Genomic DNA, 21,477 nt, shown 5'->3' on the forward strand with positions numbered 1-21,477 from the left:
CTTATTAGCGCTATTATTTAGTGGAGCTTTTCCATAAATTTCATTGCAGTAACATTAGAAATTGAAACGTCACGTTTGAATTTGTTTTACCAATCAAATGCATTTATTTTATATATTGCTTTTGAAAGACCTGTGTAGCCTATCTATCAGGTGACCGCTGCGTGCGCACTCATCTCTCTCTCTTCGCTTCGTTCTGGCGTAATCTCATGCAAAGAACAATCTTCAAAAAGTAAAAATGTCAACTATTCAAAAAATAAAATAAAATTAAAATAAGGAGAGAGGGGAAAAACACGAGTTAGTCAGTAAAATTCCCAGCTATCAGACTATTTTACTAAAGCTGATGATGGAGTGAAAGTTGTGGAACAGCAAGTGGACCGGACACATGGAGTAGATAAAAACATAGCGTCATCGTTGCCACAGATTTTAGGTTAGTTTGATTATTAACTTGATGGATGTTTATTGCTTGTTGTATTTGAACAACCTCTATAGGCCTATATTCGCTTTTGGGTTGAGAAATAATCCGGTAGAAATATGTCAATCGTTTAGCGCGTCATTATCATTTAAACTCATTTTAAACATTGTGGTTTAAAAACAAATGTAACTGTTCAGGGACAATAAGAAGCGGGGCAGAATTTATTTTGGCAAATGCACGCGTTACAGCCTAAAAACGCGCGGCGCGTTAAGCACCTTCCTAAACTTGAGTTCTTTTTCGCGCCTTGAGCGTTCAAACATGGTTAAGCATACGTGTCAATATGCGAGTATCCTCGTAAACAGTCATTTGTGTCTTTCATGAACATTATAGTTAAAGATAAAGCATGCATGTGAAGTGTAGTAGGCTATGTGAGTTCCTGGCATTGTATGATGAGATTTTAAAGGGATAAATCACCCAAAAATTAAAATACTGTCATCATTTACTCAGCCTCGAGTTATTCTGAACCTGTATGAATTTCTTTGTTCACCTCAACATAAAAGAAGATATTTTGAAGAATGTTCATAACAAGAAGGTTTCTGGGCCCCATTGACTTTTTTTTTTTTTCATACTATGAAAGTCATGCAGCAGCTGTTTGGTTACCAGCATTGTTCCCAATATATTCTTTTGCCTTCAACAGCAGAAGGAAACTAATACAGGTTAAGAAAAACAACAGAATTTTAATTTTTGGGTGAACTATTCCTCGAAAGCAGCCTGATATAGCTGCTGTTGCCATTTGTGTCAATAATGTGAATCAAACATCACTCCATGTCCTTGACTGAATCACTTTTGTAAAATAAGAATTACATTTTTGCTTTTGGCCTTCATAAACATAATTGTTTTTACATAAACACACTGTAACTCTAAACTCAATTGTGTATTTCAGATGTATGACATCCAACAACCTCATCATCTGCAGAGAAAAATCGCCACTTAATCACACCAAAATGATGGACTTAATGGCATCATATTGATTGGATTGTGATTGTTTCATCTATTTGTTGTTGTTATTATTGTTGATTTTATGTAAAACCCTAATAGACACTTCAATATATTATAAGACCAGGCAGACAGAGGGGTAAAAAACAATATTAATAAATAATATATACAAATAATACTAATATTAATGATATTAACATACTAATATTAATGAAAAACGATCATTAAACAGGTTATTTATAACACCATTAAGGTCCTATATAGCATTTTCAAAGCATGGTTCTATATGGAACCCTATAAAAAAGGTTCTATTTAGAACTAAAATGGGTTCTGCTATTGTTACAAGCTGAAGAACCCTTTTCTGGTACTGTTTAGAACCATTTTTCTTAAGAGTGTATTATTACAAATTTCAACAGTTGTTGCCCATGAATCCAAATATAAAAGTAGCTAAATATTATAATGTATTATAGGCTAGCTGTAAATACTATAAAAACATCATGACACAACAACACACTCCATATTCAAACACGTTATGGCTTTTCCCCAGCCCATTTTCAGACATGATTGTACTATTTTTTACTTTATGGACCCATAAATTTGATATATGTGACAATGCAGTTGAATGAGGATAGCAAAGTCCACTAAAGGAGGTAGAGCGTTTTCATATTTGGCTCTGGAATAGCATTCCTGACTTAATTTGGGGCTCAGACACACTCCAGTTATATTAGATTAATGATTATTTAATCTAAAACTAATCATTCTCAAGAGTAAATAAACTTGAAAATACTGGAATGTTTGCATTAAAATGTGCCTAAACACAAAGGAAACATGCAACAGAATCTTTGTAAATCAACAGTTTTCTAGGTTTTAGCCCAAAATGTGACAATATGTCTTTGTTCTGTTAAAAGTCAATACTGCTTTGATTAAAAAATAAAAATAAAAATCATAATAATAATACTATTTATTAAATTACTTAACCAGAAGAATACAGGCAAATTATGCTCAAAATAACCAAAACACTTTCAACAATCTGAACGCTAAAACTTTTCCAAGCTGCAGCTACTAGTTTCTGCTTTTTGTTCACTTCAGTTGACTCTAAGGAAGTGGTAAGCATATTTAATGAAGTAAAATGAATACATGTGAATTTCCATATCTTTTAAAAAGCTTCCTTGGCCGCTCTTTCAAACATATCAGTTCATTCTCCACCGAAAACTCCTGATTCGTATTTTAAGGTTGTCAAGTTTTGAGAAGGAAATGCGGTCAGAAACAACTGTGAACAGGAAGTGTGCTTACTTTGCTCAACCCATCTCAGACATTTTGACATTTACAAGAGCGTTTAGCCCACCTAGGCAGCTTGTGGGAAGGCACTTATCTTGGTGTTTTGCAATATCTTGCAATAAAGTAGCAGGTTCCTCAGAAAACATCAGTGGTTTTGTCTCAATGATTAGGCATATTCTAACATTTTAATATCCTCTTTTAGTTTACTATCAGCTGCCAATAGATATTCAAAATATATTTATACAGAGGCCAAATAGAGCCTCCTCTTCTTGTGGCCCTTTCTCTTCCTTAACTCAGTACTTTCATACTTCAGCCCCACCCCCGGTTAAATGATTAAGAGAAGTTAACAAAGAAACTCAGGTACTGTAGGGCAAAACAACTGACTTATTTGTCATTGGTTCCTTTAGATAAGCAGTCAAACACGCAGCAATGGCGATCGAATGTATACGGAAGAGGTACGTTCACTCCTGCTTTTTTATAAACTGTTTAAACTGTGTTTTCAGACAAAGACCCATTCAGTAGGGGATGTGTTTTCATACGCTGTTTTTAGGTAGGCAACATTTGATTTGATAGTGTTAAATTGTGTCAATATCTTACTGACCAAAAATGTTCGATCAAGTCCTTGTGTCAGAAATGTTAAATCCAGTCCCTTTCAGATTGCATTTGGCCTGGTTCACAAAACTGGTTAACACCAAGTATTATTTGATACCTAAAATGGTATTAACCATCTTTTATCAGCCTTCATAGCATTGTACTGTGATTTTAAAAAACCTTGAAATAAAGACAGTTGCCTTATCTGGTAATGGTGAAGATGAATATCCCTTGAATCCACACAATCATAAGAGCAAGGAAGAAAGAAAAGGGGATACGTTGAATTAACTAGTAGCATAATAAAAAAGAAAAGAATGATTATATTGTTAAATGATAAATGATTACAAATTATTCAAACAAAGATGTGTATGTTCAAAAAATTGTATGATGTTACGTGTTACGCAGTTCCTCTTTTCCTATGAAAAACAGTTTTGCAGTTAAGCAATAACAGTTAAGCAATATTACCTAATAAAAATCAGTTACTCAGAGTCCAAACAAAATCAGTACGTGTTCAAGTGTCCTGTCGTTATATTCAAGGGTCTAAAAAGTACTCAAAAATTATACTCAAGTGAAAGTACAGATACTCAGTGAAAATTTTACTCAATTAAAAGTACAAGAATCTGGCCAAAAACATACTTGAGTGAGTAATTTAGACCTGGATGTCCTTATGTTCAATACCAGGTAAATATATTGTGCAGTTGCAATAATGAAAGTATGTTCTGTATGTTTGTGTGTGTATGTTTGTGTATAGGAGATGGGTGATGTCTAGCCTACCATAATCTGTGTTGTATAATTTAGTTCCAGTGATATACATCGGGAGGTCATGTAACTAGTTGTGCAGTGCTATGAGGTGTGAATGGCCCCTTGAAGTATCTATTCCCCCATGTCCTTGTGTGTGTAAGTTGGTGTAGGTGGGACCAGGCATCTTTGTGGAGTTTGTCCCTCAGAGATGGCAGCAGTTGGTCTGAAAAGGAAACAGACAGAGAGAAAATCTGCTTAATATTGAGCCTTTTCACAATTTGCTTGAAGACTGGTGGATCTTAATTTTACTGTAATGGCCACAGTTTGGTGCAGATGGTTGTGGTTGCATATCATCAGGAGCAAATTTGTTTTAATTTACAAAGACATATTGTTAGTTAGTGTTTCAGCACGGTCTAAGCATGTTGCACCTTAAGCGGCTGTTACAGCTGAGTTTACACAGTCCACTGTGTTGCAGGCATCATGACACCCAGATCTGCTGGGACATTTAACTTTTAAATGCTACTGTTTACATTAGTCAGATCTGTGTTCAGGGCATTATCTTGCCAGTTTTGGTGCTGTACTGTTAGCTTAGCAATTAGTATTTTCTTATTCTCTTCATAAATTTGACCATTTCCATCTCTGCAGTCTGTGAAGACTTGTGAATTTCTGCCTGATTTTAACATCACACACAACTTTAATCACATGTCCAGTAAAAATGAGTTCTCTGATCAGATTCCATATGCGCTGTCCTTCCCAGAGAGGAGTGGTTTAGTCCGCTAACACTTGCGCCACTGTGTTTGTGGTTTTGTTGCGAGGGAAATGACAAAACCTATCCCTTCCCTTGTTACTGGGTTGCAGATCAATTTTAAAACATTTTATGGCCTTGGATGAATTTGGCCTATTCAAGATATTGCAGTCAGATTAGCAAATTCTGGACATGTTATTTTTTCTCATTGAAGATTCTTACACAAATAGAAGATAAAGAAGATCTTTCTCATTACTTTGATCATTATTCCTTTCATTTTCCTTTCTAACAGTTCTTGCTTCTCATCACCTTCTGTGTTTCTCTTCCCAATCTTCCAACACTAGTAGTGTTCCCAACTTCTTTCTACGTACACATTCCCTCTTTCTACATTCTGGTCATTTCTCATATTCTTCTACAACTTTCTTTCCTCCTGTAAATTAATGTTGAATCACCATGAGATCAAGGCCCTTCTTGGCCATTGTAATATAATATATTATAAGGTTGTTATAATATGGATTATATTACATTAAAATAGTATAAATTAAAATACTTTTATTACTGGTCTCTGGAAGGCCTCCAGCAACTTGTTTAGAATGACTTGTTATCATCTCACTGATCTTTTTGAAGATACACTCTTGATTTGATCCTGAGGCTACAGCAGTCCAAGCATGTGCATCATGTGCACAGCAGCAGGCCAAACTGGAAACCAGTTATAGGTTTTGCTGCCGTAAACATTCAATGAACTGCAAACACATACTGAGAGCACAGGTCAAATCATTGCTCAATCTGAAGATTTTTGTGACTACAATCATAGAATTGGACACAACTTTCTTATGTTTATGAGCTAAGACGTCACTAAGTTGATTTTTTTGAAAATCAGCTTGAGTGTGAGATAGTTTGGGGGTTGGGCAAACCCAGAGCAAATGCAAAGTACACATGTTGCTTTAGATTTATGGCCTCTTCATGTTTGTCTGTCCGCTCAAAGACAAAGACTGAGAATCAAACAAATGTGTACTAATTTTTGTAAAATCTAAAATAAAACCAAGCTATAGGCTGTATATTGTTAAGACTTAGCTTTGAACAGTGTTGTTGAGCCAAATATTGTGAGATCAGATATTTTACTACTATTGAGTGATTTTCAATACATTTAATTTGATTAATTTGACTATTCGACTAATTCTCAACCAGGAGAAGTTGTGGACGTCCTCTGAATGGGTTTAACCCTCAGTCCTGGTTACAAGCCTCATCAAAATTGTCATTTCACGAGTTCGCCTGCCCATTCAGACCTGCCCAGTAATGGTAAAACGAACTTGGCTTGCTGTCCGTGAAGGAGGCTCAAAACCTGAGGCTCGGCTTGAGCTCCGAGTGAGATCCACCCGCTAGTCCAAACAACGGAATCCAGCGGCCTGGTTGAAGATTTAATGCATGTTCGGTCTTTTACTTGCGCCTCTGAATTTATCTGGGTTTAGTTTCAATTTTTGTCTAGCTCCGTGCTTGATCTGACTCCAATTTCAAGTGATCGTTAAATTTAGGCAATATTCTTAATTAAAAACTGATCACAGACATTGAATGTATATTAATTTAGATATTTGATCATTCTGGAAATCCCATACTTTCAATTCTTCGTTCATTAGCGACCTAGTGTCGCTTAGCAATTCACCAGTTGATCTTACTCAGAGGATACGGGGTGATTATAATACCTTTGAATAGGCTGCACCCTGCAAACACATAATAAAAAGTGTATTTTTTCTATAATCACGAAAACTGTAACTTGTTAAGACAGTGACAGACAGAAATCAGAAGATCCCTAATGACGAGCCCCCGCTTATTCATTGGTACTTAAGTATGATCCGTCCTGGACGCAGATTTGTGGAAACACTAGACTACAACTCTAATCTACTAGAAAATATGATTTCAGAAGAGATCTGAATAAATCAAATATAACAATTTATTATTAGTCAGATAGAGTTGTATCATGCCAATTACATAATGAAAATAATTAGAAGCCAATTTAGAAATAAGAAAATTCATAACATCAGTTATTCAAAGATGAATCTAAGGGTAAAATATATACCTGAATTCAAGAAGATACATAGTATGGAGCATAAGAAATACACTTCACACTTTCGTGCTGATCTGGCTACAGAATCGCAATGACTGATTTGCAACTTTCTCTTAAATACTACCAGAACAAAAGGGCCATAAACATTTATTCTCTGCCCCAAAACAGATTACATCTGTGTATGTACTCGCGCACCCAAATGGTCACACCTGTAGAGCAATGTTTATCAGATTTTGAAAGGAGACCACCCACCACAGAAGTACAGAGTTAACTTAAGTTTTCATTATTCGGAGTACAGAAACCTTTAAAATTATACTAAATATGAAAGGGTTAAAATCATTAATTCTTAAGATATAATAAATTCAGTTTGTAAATCTGGCAACTTGAGTTCTTGACACTTCTATGTCATGCCCAGGGGGGAAGGAGGGAGCCTAAGGATGGGTCCAGGGACAGATAAGCAAATGGTCTTTCTCCCAGATCTTCCTGTCAGATTAGAACGTTTATTGTTTTATTGCATGTCGTGTGCTGCGAGAGTTCCTGAGTTTTGGCCTCATGAGGAATTCATTTCATAAAGGAAATAATTTCACTCCTTTCATGAGTAAAAGTAAGAAAAGTACAACATTAAATTGTATTCAAGTATTTAAAAAGTAGAGGTAACCTAGCAAAAAAAAAGTGGCAGCACAGTGGAACAAAAAAAACAAACAAACATATTTTACACCTTAATGCCATCCCATATGTATATGACTTTCTTTATAGTTTTATAGTTATAGTTATAGTTTTTCACACCTTGCAGATCCTCTCCAGTTCTGTCAGGTTGGATGGTAAACGTTGGTGGACAGCCATTTTTAGGTCTCTCCAGAGATGCTCAATTGGGTTTAAGTCAGGGCTCTGGCTGGGCCATTCAAGAACAGTCACGGAGTTGTTGTGAAGCCACTCCTTCTTTATTTTAGCTGTGTGCTTAGGGTCATTGTCTTGTTGGAAGGTAAACCTTCTGCCCAGTCTGAGGTCCTGAGCACTCTGGAGAAGGTTTTCGTCCAGGATATCCCTGTACTTGGCCGCATTCATCTTTCCCTCGATTGCAACCAGTCGTCCTGTCCCTGCAGCTGAAAAACACCCCCACAGCATGATGCTGCCACCACCATGCTTCACTGTTGGGACTGTATTGGACAGGTGATGAGCAGTGCCTGGTTTTCTCCACACATACCGCTTAGAATTAAGGCCAAAAAGTTCTATCTTGGTCTCATCAGACCAGAGAATCTTATTTCTCACCATCTTGGAGTCCTTCAGGTGTTTTTTAGCAAACTCCATGCAGGCTTTCATGTGTCTTGCACTGAGGAGAGGCTTCCGTCGGGCCACTCTGCCATAAAGCCTCGACTGGTGGAGGGCTGCAGTGATGGTTGACTTTCTACAACTTTCTCCCATCTCCCGACTGCATCTCTGGAGCTCAGCCACAGTGATCTTTGGGTTCTTCTTTACCTCTCTCACCAAGGCTCTTCTCCCCCGATAGCTCAGTTTGGCCGGACGGCCAGCTCTAGGAAGGGTTCTGGTCATCCCAAACGCCTTCTATTTAAGGATTATGGAGGCCACTGTGCTCTTAGGAACCTTAAGTGCAGCAGAAATTTTTTGTAACCTTGGCCAGATCTGTGCCTTGCCACAATTCTGTTTCTGAGCTCTTCAGGCAGTTCCTTTGACCTCATGATTCTCATTTGCTCTGACATGCACTGTGAGCTGTAAGGTCTTATATAGACAGGTGTGTGGCTTTCCTAATCAAGTCCAATCAGTATAATCAAACACAGCTGGACTCAAATGAAGGTGTAGAACCATCTCAAGGATGATCAGAAGAAATGGACAGCACCTGAGTTAAATATATGAGTGTCACAGCAAAGGGTCTGAATACTTAGGACCATGTGATATTTCAGTTTTTCTTTTTTAATAAATCTGCAAAAATGTCAACAATTCTGTGTTTTTCTGTCAATATGGGGTGCTGTGTGTACATTAATGAGGGAAAAAAAAGAACTTAAATGATTTTAGCAAATGGCTGCAATATAACAAAGAGTGAAAAATTTAAGGGGGTCTGAATACTTTCCATAGTGAAACCATTCAATCATATACATAATCTTTAGACCAAGTCTGCAAAACTACAAGCACATGCTTTAAACTAAGTTTGATATTATAAAATAGACTTTTATTGTTGAGTATTGATTCAGTTCAGTTGCATAACTGTGTAAAATTCATCAGTCATAGACACTGTATATACAGTGTACACATGTGCATATTGAAAGATTATTTGCTGTACTTATGTTTACAAAAGTGTGAACCAAATGGCCCATATAATTAGCCTCTTAGGTCAACATCAGGTCATTATAAGGTTACACTATCATTGGCTCTCCATGGGGTGTTATTGTATTGTTTGTAGCACATTTGTTACCAGGTATAAAGGTCTGGTCTAACAGACAGTACCTTGGGTTAAGATTGTTTGAAGGATGATATGCTAACATCACTGCTGAAGAACTGCTACACTGCTACCTTCAATAAATTCTTCTCCCCACAAGAACTTTGGTCAAGCTTTCTTATTTTATGTATTCGAGAAATCTAGTACATTGGCGAGCCACCCAAACTACTGGTCAGCCAAATACAGCAAAATCTAACAATATGCATGTACAGCATGTGAGAATGCTGTGACAAACTCCTGTGCTCCACTGCATTCTGAACAAGCAAAAGACACACGAGAGTAGTGTTTTACATTTTACATTTTACACATGAAAGTAATTGGCAGAGAGATTAAAAATTCCATGAAAAATTCATGGTAAACATGAACACAAACTGAAAACTTTTTTATTTATTTTTTTAACTGTAAGCATTCGTGGTTCTGAATAAAGTATTACACAGTAAGAAAGAAAGGTAATACATTGTTTACATCCATTGTTCAAAACCTACAGTTTTTCTTCGTCACTTTGGTGCATTTCTCTCGAATTATCTAATGATTAATTATTTCATTGTTCACAAACAAGATAGTCAAAATACATAGTAATGTTGTCAAAATAACACTGCACTCTGTTAGTATTACCTGATGTAAACTATGGCAACAGTTTAGATGACAGTTACTATATTGAAATGCAGAAGGCTGCACTTCTTATGTATGCCATATATCAAAAGTAAAAATTTACACTACTGTATGTGTGATATTGATTGAAAGAGACTGGATCGAATTCACAGTTACACTTTTACTAGTGGTTACTAGTGGTCTGACTTGCACAGAGAACTATATAATACATTTTGAGCAACATGACATTAGCAACTGATAAATAGTGTAAAGCACTGATGAATTAGTGTGGCATTTTAAATGGTTCTGTTTAAAAAAGGAAGTCAAGATACTTTTTATTTTATTTGCACTCCGTCTTGTGCATTCAGCCAATATAGTACACAGACAGCTAATAGCACTCTGTGTAGCCGGTGATGCAAGATAACAAGCCTCATTAGCATGCAAGTTTGAGCTTCCATGCACCAAATTTAATGTGTGTAAGATAAAATAAAAATGCAAAAAAGTAACGAGTACTTTTCAAATTGAAATAAAATTGTAAGGAGTAAAAAGTGCCGTTTTTCCATTTCCATTTAGTCATTTAGCAGATTCTTTTATCCAAAGAAATTAACAAATGGAGGACAATAGAAGCAATCAAAATCAACAAAAGAGCAATAATATGCAAGTGCTATGAAAAGTCTCGGTTAGCCTAACGCAGTACACGTAGCAAAGTTTTTTGTTATTGTTGTTTTTTGTTATTTATATAAGAAATAAAAAGAAAAGAAGCAGGAACAAATAGAGTGCAAGTGTTTTTTTTTTGTTTTTTTTCTTGTTGTTGTTGTTTTTTCAAATAAAAAAAGAAAACCAATAGATAAAATAGAATTAGAATAGAGAGTGCTAGAGTTAGAGGGTCAAATAAAGATGGGAGAGATGTGTTTTTAGTCGATTCTTGAAGATGGCTAAGGACTCAGCTGCTCGGATTGAGTTGGGCTGGTCATTCCACCAGGAGGCAACAGTTGATGTACAGTAAAAGTCCATGAAAGTTATTTTTTGGTTCTTTGAGATGGCACAATAATGTGCCGTTCACTTGCAGAAAACATGCTTCTAGAGGGCACATAAGTCTGAAGTAGTGAATTTAGGTAAATGGGTGCAGAGCTAGTGGTGGTTTTGTAGGCAAACATTAATGTCTTGAATTTTATGTGAGCAGCTATTGTTAGCCAGTGCAAATTGTTGAACAGAGGTTTGACGTGCGTTCTTTTCGGTTCATTAAAGATTAATCTTGCATCCGTATTCTGGATTAATAGGCCTTTATCACACTTCCGCGTTCGAAAAGCGGAAGATTCAAATAGTAGCGTAAAAGAACTTCTTCTGCAGGCTCTATCAATGATTGTGCCCATAGCACGGCTTTGTTGTGGATTATTTATGTAGAATTCAGCACAGATACGTCTTCTAAAAACACCAATCTCAGTTTACAACAATTAATTGAGTATTATGAAACGAAGGAATATGTTGTCACGATATCCCAATGCAGACCCCCTTCATCCAGAAAGAAATGTCTGTTAGACATGCTGAGATGCGAGCAGCTATCGTCTGATAATCAGGATGGAATGAGAGTTGAGTGTCATCAGCGTAGCAGTGGTATGAAAAGCCATGTTTCTGAATGACAGAACCTAGAGATGCCATGTAGACAGAGAAGAGAAGTGATCCAAGAACTGAGCCCTGAGGCACCCCAGTAGTTAGATGTTGTGACTTGGACACCTCCAAAATACTTTGAAGGACCTATCTTAGAGGTAAGATTCAAACCACTGGAGTGCGGTTCCTGAGATGCCCTTTACCAATAGGGTTGACAGGAGAAACAGGTGGTTAGCCATGTCAAAAGCGGCAGACAGATCCAACAAGATAAGTATTGGAGAAGTTGCAAGGCAGTCTCAGTTGAATGTCCACTTTTGAAGGCAGACTGCTTGCTGTCCAGGAAGTTTTCTCCCAATAATTTAAAATACAGCCTATTATGATAATGCTGTAAATAAGAATCTGAAAAGAAAGAAGCTTTAAATAAATATTTTAACATGCATGAATAAATCCAACCACCCTAGATTTAAGCTTCACTTTCCATAATCCATGACCGACAGGAGTATCTTGGCGGCAGGGATTTAAAACTTTAACAAGACTCAAATTGACACAGGCAGAGTGAAAGATTATTTTTTTTGTGTTAACATCAGTATTTATGACTGTCGAATGTCTGACTTCACTCTAGGTGAAGTATTTTGCCCCCCGCCCCTAAACATAAGATTTGACTATCAGTCGACTATCGGCAATATTCGAAAATTTGAAATTCGACTAAGAAAATCCTTAGTCGGGGACATCCCTACTGGTAAGATGTGCTTGGCAGTTTGTGGTGTGGAGAATTGTGCACTGATGGTTGTAATTTTATTAATGAAGAACGTAGCAAAGTCATCAGCTGTTAGCATTGATGAAGGATGGGCAGGAGGAGGACAAAGGAGGGAGGAAAATGTTTTAAAGAGCATGCGAGAGTTAGACGAATTGTTAATTTTGTTATGATAGTATGTCCTTTTAGCAGTGGAGACATTAGCAGAGAAGGAAGAGAGGAGTGACTGATACACATGAAAGTAAGAAGGATTTTTTGATTTGCGCCACACCCTTTCAGCAGCCCTGAGCTTAGAACGATGTTTGCGGAGAACATCAGACAGCCAAGGGGCAGAAGGAGTGGTACAAGCTGGCCTGAAAGATAAGGGGCAGACAGTGTCTAAACAAGATTTAAGAGTGGAGCAGATAGTATCAGTAGCACTGTTAGCATCAAGAGATGATAACATTTTAGGGGAAGGAAGCGGAGATGAAACCATATCAGATAGCCGAGAGGGTGAGAGTGAGCGTAAGTTACGTTAAAAGATGACATGTGGAGGGGTATGTGTTGTGTCAGAAACCATGTTGAGGTTAAGAGTGAGGAGAAAGTGATCCGAGGTGTGCAGTGGAGTAACCAACACATGATCAGTGGACCAGTGTTGTGTGTAAATAATGTCCAGTTGGGTACATTTGTCCTTGAGAAATGTAATCAGTTTTCTTTTTCCCCCCTCCAAATTCCATTTTTTTCCATTTTAAATTCATTTTAAATTCAGGTTTAAGTCAGTTTTTTTTTTTCTGTTTCAATTTTTATAGACTCTGTTTTAATGGTTAAAAAAAAAAAAAAAAAAACTTAATAAAAAAGCATGTCTAATTAATTGAAATAAAGAAACTTACACTTAACTTAACAATTACATTTTTGTAATGTTTTATTTTTACCAAATTTGTAAAGTTAATGTGTTTTCCATTAATTTTCTCGAATTACATTTTAATGGTTTCATAAAATTGTAATAATCAAAAGCATCTCTAATTAATTGATTTTATTAAAAAAAATTATTAAAAAAATTATTTATTATTATTTTATTTACTTATTTCAGAAATATTGTGTAATTACATTCATTCTGGTAAATAAATTCTGGTTAATAATTTTTATGCTAAATATTCTTTAAAGAATAATGTTTTAATAATAGTTTTATTTGTAGTAGTAGTACTAGCACTACATTGAACGCCTCATGAAATCAGAATTTATACTATCTGCTTTGTTAACACACTGACCTACTTTTGATTTATTCATCCAAAATTTTGCAAATTCCGTAACATTCCACATTATACAGTAAATTCCATTTTTATAACTTGATTCCATGATTCTGTCCATATTTTCTGCATAAAGTAGTAATATAAAGTACTAATACATTAAAGTAGGGCTGTAGCTATCAAATATTTTAGTAATCGAGAATTCTACCGAAAATGCCATCGATTAATCGATTAATCGGATAAGAAGTACTTTTTCTTTTTTTAAATAGCAATACTAAATATACAAGAGAAAATAAGACAGGTCTCTTAAAATGAACAAGTAATTTGTTTCCTTTTTAGAAAAATTAAAATTTTTATTGCTGAAATTGCATATATTAATAACTGTGAAAACTAAACCCATTTAGTGCATTTAATTGCCATATTACATTCAAAATGCAAATACAAATACAAATATATAAAAATATAAAAATCTATTTCAAATTACTTTAAAAAAGGTAAACATAGTACAACCTAAAACTAAGACATGAATCAAAATAATAGTAATAAAAAATAGGGTCCCACTTTATATTAGGTGGCCTTAACTACTGTGTACTTACATTTAAATTAATCATTTGGTACAATGCACTTATTGTGTACATACATGTACTTATATTTTTAAGAATACCTATATGTAGTTACATCTGTAATTCATTTCTGTAATTACATTTATAATTACACTGTTGACCCATCCCTTACACCTTAACCCACCCTTAAACCAACCCATACCACCAAACCTGTCCCTAACCTTACCCGTATCCCACCTCAATAGCAGCAAAAGTGTTTTGCAATACAATATGAACACAATAAGTACATTGTACTTATTTTTTGATGCAAGTACATAGTAGTTAAGGCCACCTAATATAAAGTGTGAGCAAAAATAATAATAAAACCTAAACATTGTGCAACTTAACTTTCAAATTTCAGGCTAACTACAGCTCAGGCATGACATGAGCCTTTACTGTCTTCTTAGAAGGCTTTGTGGCTTTTGTAAGAGGCAAAACTTAGTGGGCAGGAAGCTAACGTGGAACAAAAAAAAGAGTCTATACACATAACATTTATTAACACATTTTTTCAGCAACATGAATTTAAAGTTATTTGGAGAATAAACCCTCTTAAATGTCTCTCTGCATACTGGTGTGTGTGTGTGTGTGTGTGTGATGTGTGTACCAGTCTTTTATATTCAGGTGGGGACTTAAACCTGAATACACACAGACTCATGGGGACTCATGGTGGGGACCTAAATTGAGGTCTCCACGGGTAAACAAGCTAATAAATCACACAGAATGAAGTTTTTTGAAAATCTAAAAATGCAGAGAGTTTCCTGTAAGGGGTAGGTTTAGGTGTAGGGTTGGTGTAGGGTGATAGAATATACGGTCTGTACAGTAGAAAAACATTACGCCTATGGAGAGTCCCCACAAGGATAGCAAACCAGACATGTGTGTGTGTGTGTGTGTGTGTGTGTAATCCTTTAAAGGAGCATGTGGTTACAGTAAACGGTAGGGATGCACCGAAATGAAAATTCTGGGCCGAAACCAAGAATTCTGGATGTGCTTGGTCGAAAACCGAAACAGAAAATACTTTGTAATAATTATTTATTTTATTAAATAATAGAAATTAATTTTGTAAGACTTTTTAATTTAACTCAATTTTAATGATACAGAATTTAAAAAAACACAAGCCAATAAAACAACCACACTTTTATTGAAAGAAAATTGGACAGAAAATATATTAATATTAAATATCAATGTATTATTTTTATTCAGTTCTATGCAACAGAATCAGACATAACTGTTGTTGTTGTTGTTGTTGACTAATTATCCAAATAATGTATAGTCCTGTAAACAAGGTTTTTCCTTTATCAAAATGCGGCAGAGGTGGTACCATTCTGATCACGTGCATTGTGCACACAATGTACCCACCCTTTAAGTGGCTGAAACAAACACTTTTTACACACAACATATTTTAGGTGTTATAATAATTAATAGCTATGATTAAAGAAAATGACAATTATAAAGTTATGTTTTTTCTCTCACCTAATGTTTTATTGTTATTTATTCTTAAAATAGCCTTATTAAATGTTTTCTTTTCCCCCAGAAATTCTGTGTTGTGTATCTGGATTTCAAATGAAGGCATAAAACATTAATTTCATTTATCTTTAAATTATTGAAAATTAAACTTTTTGGCAAACAAAGTGGATTTACTATTACAATCATGGAAGAAATGTGTGATAATTCCTTAAAAAATAAAGTTTTCATAATTTTAGTAGTATGTACATTCTGCTGAACAAATATATTTCTGCTGCAATGTCTTCAAATTAAACCGGACTTTTATTTTGACGGGTTACCGTGAATACCTTTAAATTTCTGTGTGTATATGATATGACCAACCTGATATGACGCTAGTTTTACTCAAATGAAACGGTGAAACGCTCATGAAGTGACTCTCAGAGCAGTTCTGGAGATGTTGTTTGTGTGTTTATGTCCTCATTGAGACGGCAGACGCTGAAATCACCGCGAGCGTCACGCGCGCTGCAGTGTGTGTGTGTGTGTGGTAAAGGAAAACGCGCGTCTCTGCCATTCATTCATACAGAGAGAGATATGATCGCGTAATATGAGTTAATGCTCATCAGATCGCGTAAATCAGTGGGAAATGAATAGAAATGATGATTCTCTGTAAAGAAATATCAAGTAAACATGTATAACAAAGATGATTTTTTTGTTTTCGAGTTAGCCTACTGGAGGAATCGTTTCAGCCCTACATTAAAGGTATAAAATGCACCTTTTAGGAGTAAATAATATACAAAAGTGTACCTCTTGAAAAGGTACCCGCCTTGTATTTTGTACCTTTTTTTCTATGAGTGCATGAACATATTTAATATTTTCTGTGATCTCTCCAATTTATTAAATTGAAAACTACACTTAATTTGTTTATTGTATTTTTAACCTGTATTTCACTCTTTCCAGTTTTCATTTCAGTTGTTTCATTTTGTTATGTGCTTTTGACGTTATTATTATTTTTTATTTTAATATTTCTGCTTGGCTTCAATTTCCTTTTATTTTAGTTTCAGCTTCAACTTTAACTTAAATCAGATGCCATTTGTACAACATTTGTAATATATAATAAAATCAAGTATATATAATTTATTAAATTTTTTTTCAGTTAATTCAGGCAAAATCTAGTCCAAATCAGATTATTTACTCTTTTAACCTTTCTGTTTCTCTTTCTCTTCACTCAGGTGCTGTTTGGCTCATGGGAGAGTTTCTATGGGTTACATTAAACCAGGATTTGTTGTGCTGGCCACATTGGCCACATTATTTTTGTGTATTTTTGCTTATATTTATGATTTCTCTCTCATGCCAGTCACTCACCCTCGTACCTGGTTTAACATTGTAAACCAAACTAAATTATATAATGCGGTGTCTGGGGGCTTGTCTGGCAAAATCAATGTCTGGAATTTTTTAACTAATCAACAAACTATTGGAATATCTACCACAGAGAAAAAAACCACTGCATCCATTAGAACAGAATACATTTTTATTCACCAATATGTAGCACATCCTAGCAACTATCATTTCATTCTGGACGAACCTGATAAATGTAAGCAGGATCCGTTCCTGGTCTTGATGGTCCCTGTGGCCCCCCATGAGGTAAATGCTCGTAACGCCATCCGGAGCACATGGGGGAATGAGAGCTCAGTGCAGGGAAAAGCAGTGCTGACTCTGTTCTTGGTGGGTTTGACTGGAGGAGCTGAAGCTCAACAGCAGCTGGAGGAAGAGAGTCGACAACACAGAGATTTACTGCAGAGCAACTTTGTGGACTCCTACTTCAATCTGACCATAAAGACGATGGTGATCATGGACTGGTTGGCCACTCGTTGCTCTCAAGCGACTTTTAGTATGAAGGTTGATTCTGACATGTATATAAACCTGGAGAACCTGATGAGCGTCTTACTGTCACCCAACACACCCAGACAGAACTACATCACAGGCTATTTGATGTGGGACCAGTATGTCATCAGAGACAAAAACTCAAAATGGTACGTTTCAGTGGAGCTGTACCCCGAATCGAAATACCCAACGTATGTGCTTGGAATGGGATATGTTTTCTCCAATGATCTTCCTCCTAAAATAGTGGAGGCTTCTGAAGCCATAAAGCCCTTTAACATAGAGGATGCGTATGTGGGCGCTTGTCTGAAACGGTTAGGCATAAATCCCTCTGGCGCTCCAAATCCTTCTCAGTTTCGCACCTATGTGAATGATCCTAAAAGTACGGACCTTTCCAAGCTCATTACAGCAATCGCGGGGTCACCGGAGAAGGTAATAGAGTTCTGGCAAAATGTGAAAGGACACAAATGAACAGATGATAAAGCAGCACACAAAGATCAGGAATGAGCAAAATGAAGATACAGTACGTCTTCTGTGAATGAATGGCTACGATACACTCGAAAGGCAGTGATGTCTCGGAGAGATTCAGTAGCAAAATCGATTGCTGTGGAATACAGGACAGTGATAGTACTTTGCTCATATGAAATAAAATGAACATTATAATACATTATTACAATGGCATTTAAAAGTGTCCACAAAGACACATGTGCCTAAATGTAACAGAGTGAAAACATATATTGCATGTTTTAAATATATTTAAATATAATAACAAATAAATAGCACATTTAAGGTAAATTAGTATTATTATTTACACATTAACGTTGACACAGTCATGAGGTTTTTTCTGCATCACTTAAAATTAAAAAATACTTGGTAATGGTAATGTATTAGTATGTATCGGTAGCCTAATGTAACATTCATCAAGTATTATAAGTTATCTTTATTTGGGGGCTTTTCTCAGTAAACGTTGAATGAATGAATGAATGAATGAATGAACAGTGCCTTGAGAAAGAATACCTACCTGTCACCGCCTGTTCACGCAGATATAGGCTACTGCAGACTGAGTGAGAATGGAAGGTGTTATTACTGTAATCACTGTTGGGGAAAGTTACTTTTAAAAGTAATGCATTACAATATTGCGTTACTCCCTAAAAAAGTAACTAATTAATTACATTACTTAGTTACTTTTTATGGAAGGTAATGCGTTACATTATTTTTGAGTTACTTTTTAAATCTGGGCAGGGCTTGCTTGTTTGTTTTTAATATAAAAAAGTTCTTCTTTTACAAATGTAAAAGCTCTTTCACAACAAAAGTGAAATGAATACGCTTCAGGCTGAAGGAAATGTAAATTCATGTCTGTACAGTAGAGGGCGCAGCTCAAACAAATTGCATAAATAATATAACGCAGGAGAAGAAAGTTCAACACTACAAAAATGAAACACAAATGTGTAATTTTTGCTTCGTATGGCTGAATTGGATCATCAAAGATCAGTAGCAAAAAATATTGGTTAAAAAAATGGAATTAAATACATAAATTATATTTGTTTTATTTGACATTTAATTATTGCAGGTTTGTATAAAACTCTGAGTTTCCATTTGACTGTTTTTATTCATTTTGAGGAATACTGAATCTGTTTTTGTGCAGGTGGGGTGAGTAAATAAATGTTCATATTTAGTCTAGAACTACAGTAAGCATCATGTTCACACAGCAAGCATAACATCTCTGCACTTACTCCTGATTTCTCTCAACGTGGCCACATGAGAGCTGTCAGTCAAGACATGGGAAACAAAGTAACTGGCATTATTTATTTGAAAAAGTAACTCAAATATTTCGTTCTAAATTAAAAAGTAATGTGTTACTTTACTAGTTACTTAAAAAAAATAATCTGATTACGTAATTTGTGTTACTTGTAATGTGTTACCCTCAACACTGACTGTAATATTATGTGCTTTGTACTGTAGTTTCCTCCAGAGGTGGAAAGAGTACGAAAATATTTTACTCAAGTAAAAGTACCATTACATTAATTAAATTTTACTTAAGTACAAGTAAAAGTACCAGTCTAAAAATCTACTTAAGTAAAAGTAAAAAGTAGCTCGTTTAAAATTAACTCAGAGTAAAAATTACTTGTTAACAGTGGGTGTCAAACTCAGTTCCTGGAGGGCCACAGCCCTACACAGTATAGATATAACCCTAATTAAATACATCTGATCCAGCTAATCTAATCATTTAGGTTTATTTGAAAACTACATGGTATGTGTGTTGGAGCAGGGTTGGAACTAAACTCGTTAGGGCTGCGGCCCTCCAGGAACTGAGTTTGACACCCCTGGGATAGGCCTATAAATCTCAAACTAGTTGTTTTTAATTAAAGGAATCAGTTATTTAGAATAATAAGACATTTGGGCTGTTACCAGGAAAATTAAATCAATATCAGCAAAATTCATCTTTACAATGCAAAGGAAACACAGAAGCTTCATCTGAAGTTGCATTTAGATGTATTTACACACTGTTTAATGCAGGACATGAATGCATTTAACCTGCAGTTACAAATGCAGAAATAATGTTTTGATATATAACACATAAAATGTTGAATACTCATTTGAAATTATATATTTTTTTAAAAGGAACTGTTAATAAGTGAGTCATTGAGACTGAACCGAATCATTTAAACAGTTGATTAATTCAGGAACGAAACACCCTCATGTTGCTCAGAGACGCAAAATAGTGCTGTGGCTGTGTTTGGGGTTATTTTTGTTATCGAAATAGAGCTAAAACAGGCAATATGGTGTCTAAAACGCAAGTCTCTTAATTAACTTGTTTATTGAACTATTGTAATGAAGAAGAAAAATCTATATGTAATCATGCTGATTTTTGGAGAAAAACGGCACTCTTCGTGTGATATTGATTTACTATATGAAATGATATAAATATTCCGTGATCATTTTAAATGCATTTAACACACTGAATCACGCAGTGAAAGAACGCACTCTAAATGCGCGCGCACACTGGTCTACTAGACTTCAAGGCACTCTATAGGAGTGTTTTGTTCGGTTTTTGGCTAAATACTGATAATGTCAAATTGCACATCGTTAGAACAACAATTACGATATTATCGCAGACGATATATCGCATACCCTTGCACCACTGTCTTTTTGGCTAATTTGTGCAAAACCTTTTGCTAAACTGCCAAAGCTTCATTTTAACCACCAATGCAATGATGCAAGTATTTATACTTACCTCTACATGCTTGCGAAGGGTTGATGTCGATATTTATAAGCTGCTAGTTTGGTTTCCTTAGGCAAACAGCTTACACTGCATAATAGTGCATAAACATGGCCAGGGGTTCACTTCATTTCCTTCGAGTTCAACTTCAGCAGAATACGACGGGGTTTGGTTTTCAGCTGGGTTTGCACCATTAACGCCTGTCTTGTCCGTCTTTGTCTTTTTCTGATTTTAGCAGTTTGTTCTCCTGCCCTTTATTTACTGCAGTAGTTTCCAGGGAGCGATTTTTTATTTATTTTTTACTCAGTAATTAATGTGTTTTAAAATGTAGCGAAGTACAATACTTCAAACACTACTTAAGTAAAAGTAAAATTACAGATTTTAAAAATTACTTAATAATTGTAATTATTAAATTACTAATTACAAATTACTAATTACTGCGAGTAAATGTAATTCGTTACTTTCCACCTCTGGTTTCCTCACCGGTGAATGAGACATGAGGTAATCTGACAGCGTTGCATTCAACCCTCCACCAACGGTGTCTCTCATCGTGTCACTGGTTAGCCTCTGGTTTACTTGTGCATGTGTTCTTGTGTTTCGGAGGAGCCGTGGCTTTAGAGAGTGATTTGCAGTTAGGGTGGGATGTGCTTTCGAAGCTTGCTTGATATTGCTAGCCTCTCTGAATTTTCCTACCCTACCTTTACTTTTAAAAATGATATTTAAGTTCTACATGAATGTGCAACATAAGTACATTTAAATATAAACAATGTATATAATGTTTAAAATTATGTGTGTATTTGCATATTGTTACATTTTGTTGCATATTATTAAAATAGAAACCCTCAAGTCTCCTCTTCAACTCTTGTTACTGAACAATT

General features: G+C 35.5%; 1 protein-coding gene across 2 annotated transcripts; it reads left to right on the forward strand.

Moving 5' to 3' along the window:
• The first annotated feature begins 2,976 nt into the window (after window positions 1-2,976).
• Window positions 2,977-21,458, forward strand: LOC131529607 (beta-1,3-galactosyltransferase 2-like). Of its 2 annotated transcripts, none has more exons than XM_058759378.1 (2): window positions 2,977-3,141; window positions 16,731-21,458. In XM_058759378.1, exons 1-2 carry the CDS (start codon window positions 3,116-3,118, stop codon window positions 17,848-17,850), a joined length of 1,146 nt encoding a protein of 381 aa, XP_058615361.1. In that variant the 5' UTR covers window positions 2,977-3,115; the 3' UTR covers window positions 17,851-21,458. The 2 variants fall into 2 exon arrangements, with proteins under 2 accessions (XP_058615361.1, XP_058615362.1); XM_058759379.1 differs by lacking the exon at window positions 2,977-3,141 and adding an exon at window positions 13,083-16,260.
• Window positions 21,459-21,477: the final 19 nt, after the last annotated feature.

This window comes from Onychostoma macrolepis, chromosome 22 (assembly GCF_012432095.1).
Source record: "Onychostoma macrolepis isolate SWU-2019 chromosome 22, ASM1243209v1, whole genome shotgun sequence".
In the NCBI taxonomy this organism is placed as follows: domain Eukaryota; kingdom Metazoa; phylum Chordata; class Actinopteri; order Cypriniformes; family Cyprinidae; genus Onychostoma; species Onychostoma macrolepis.

Bases quoted from the DNA above. Each gene is read 5' to 3' on its own strand.
- LOC131529607 (XM_058759378.1), top strand. From the start codon at position 3,116: ATGGCGATCGAATGTATACGGAAGAG. The intron at 3,142-16,730 runs GTACGTTCACTC...CTCTTCACTCAG, and splicing joins ATCGAATGTATACGGAAGAG to GTGCTGTTTGGCTCATGGGA.